Source organism: Frankliniella occidentalis, unplaced genomic scaffold, assembly GCF_000697945.3.
Source record: "Frankliniella occidentalis isolate FOCC.00 unplaced genomic scaffold, Focc_3.1 Scaffold3789, whole genome shotgun sequence".
Lineage (NCBI taxonomy): Eukaryota > Metazoa > Arthropoda > Insecta > Thysanoptera > Thripidae > Frankliniella > Frankliniella occidentalis.
In genome coordinates this window covers 1-2,490 of record NW_026270842.1, presented here as the reverse complement: position 1 = coordinate 2,490, position 2,490 = coordinate 1, and the positions used below count along the sequence as shown (strand labels likewise).

General features: G+C 50.7%; 1 protein-coding gene across 1 annotated transcript in view; it reads left to right on the top strand.

The window, feature by feature from the left end:
• LOC127752086 (uncharacterized) overlaps nucleotides 1-396 on the top strand; it is a 4,858-nt gene extending 4,462 nt beyond the window's left edge. Inside the window, exon 7 of the mRNA XM_052276647.1 lies at nucleotides 86-396. Coding sequence (XP_052132607.1) covers nucleotides 86-396 — 311 coding nt within the window. The remainder of the gene's footprint in view (nucleotides 1-85) is intronic.
• Nucleotides 397-2,490: the final 2,094 nt, after the last annotated feature.

Genomic DNA, 2,490 nt, shown 5'->3' with positions numbered 1-2,490 from the left:
AAGTATAAAATAAAGTTAGATTCAAGTACAGATAGTTATTGGTTTGACAGAGTCTGATGTTACTACCCTAACCACTCTCTTGCAGTTGTGGTGCTGTGGGTGGCGGGGGGTGGCAGTGGACTCGAGAACACCATCATCCTCTACAGCATCCTCTCCGACGGCGACCCGAAGCCCAAGATGACCTCGAGAACCAAGCAGTTCGTGGGACTGGTCTTCCTGTGGACCGTCTTTTGCATGCACTTCAATTCAGGCTACCGCGCTAGCCTAGCCATGGCCTCCATCAACCCCATGGGCACACCAGGTCCCAAGAGCATCCTGGACGTAAAGGTAAGCGGGCACCATCTCGCCGAACCCTGTCCTGCTCAGACAAGAACTTCGTATGCTTGCAGAGAATAGGCTTCCTGATCGAGGTCGTCACGTTCCTTCTGAAGGAGGAGCACCCAGGCGTGCGGGTCAAGCACATACAAATTGAGTTCTGCCACACGTACCACAACTGCTCTGAAGAGATCAGGAGAGACCCTGAGAACATGGCGCTTGTCATGTCGGAAATGTCCATGTGGTACGTTTAGAGTCACGCATGTTGCATGTAAATGTATTGGGTCTTGATCCTCGCTTCTCGCAGGAGCGCGACGCCGCAGTTCTTTCTGGACTCTTCCCTTCGAAAGCTTCTAGTCAAAAGAGAGAAGCTCGCCACGTACTTTGTAAGCTTCCTAGTCAACAAAGACTCGGTTGTCCGCGACCAGATCGACCTGGCGTTGGGAAAGACACGAGAGTTCGGTTTTATCATCAAGACGCTTGACGCTCTCAACAGAGAGTTGACAAATGTTGTAAGCCCTCTACCCTCGCAACAAAGTAATGATGTATGTACCGCTGGTTCTGTATGACAAGTGCTTGAGGTCTTACGTTGATCCACAGATGGCGCACAAGACACGCGAGCAACCGCGGCATGACGACGACTTTATCCTCATCATCGGCGTCCTCGGCCTCCTCTTGGCCGGTCTCACCCTGGCCACTGTTGTGTTCTTCGGGGAGCTTGCGCACCAATGGCTCGGCAAAACCTGCGCTCGGGATAGAGCTATGCGATATCCCCATGTATTAGGGTTCTAAACAAAATATTTAGCGCACATTTAAGTGGAGTTGCAAGTTGACTTCTTTTGTCTCTGAAGGCGGCTGAGATATCAAATGGTCTGACTATGCCTTTAAGTAAAGTTAAAGATCTAATCAGTAAAAAAAATAAGAACACCGAAGTTTTATCCCCCACACGTCTAAACGTCAAGCCGTCATACAGATAGGTAACGGTAACATGACATGACACTGCAATCTCCAGAAGGAGCACAAGTGCGGGGAGGAGATTTTAGAGGGGACACCTGTTGCACAACCGAACTGGGGACTACAAAGTAGAAAAGGGCTACTTAGAATAATTATTACAATTCTGTTATTCACTCTCCGTGGATGGAACGAAACGAATGAGTAGTTTTAAAGAATAGACAAGAATAACAGGCTACAAATACTTTTAAAATAAATTAAACTATGTCAACGTCTAGAGTTTTCATTAAAAATTATCGTACCGGAAACACATTTTTTTAAATAAAAAATGTTCTTTCCGCGGTTAGAAGAATATCAAAAAACTAGTGCTGTCCCAGTTTGGGACCGACCTTTAGTTAATTAATTACACTTCTATAGTTACCGGGTACGTCACCTGCAGCAATAGATGCAGAGTGGGACTGCCCAGACAATTACGTTCTCTTCCATTTCCTATCATGGCAAGTCGTAAGATCGATGCTTGGCCGGCGGGGCTGAGGAAGCCGCTTCCGCGCCACAAAGCGTAGACATGCGCCGGCCATGGGTCCTGCCCCCGGTGTGGTAGCCCTCTTGACCAGGTCGGCAGCAGCCCTCCTGTGCACAGACACCAGCTTCCTTGCCGACATCCAGGTCGCGCGCAGAGGCCACACTTCGGGTACCGCCACCTCCTGATCCTGCTTTCCTACTTGACTCTTATTCGATTGGCTGGCTAACGCGGACGAAGTTCGCAGACCTGCCACCACCAGTTCCGTGACTACCCTGGTGACGGGTCCGAGAACTTAGCCACTGAGCGTTGAGTCATGGAGTAAAGCGGTATGGAGTAGAAGCTTTATCGTCCCGGGGCCCTGCGCGCCTGCCTCCCCAAACGTCTAACGGACGAACGGTTTGAGCTATAGATCTGGGTCATTGACATGTGTGTCGGGGAAGGTCTGACCAACCGGAAGATACCCTTGGTTGTTCGATCGGACACACCAAACGGTCTCCACAGCGCCGGCTAGCGCGCATCGCACCCCTCGTAGCATCGGTAATTACCGACTAATAACTCAAAAACTAGCTTATCGTTGTGATTTCACGACCAAGACCACCCGCATCCCAGACCAAGCACTGTGCGAGCCTGATCGCGGAGTATCGGCGGCGCGCGACAGTGCTGCTCCTAGCGGCCGGCGCTGGGCTGAGACGGGGCGGGAG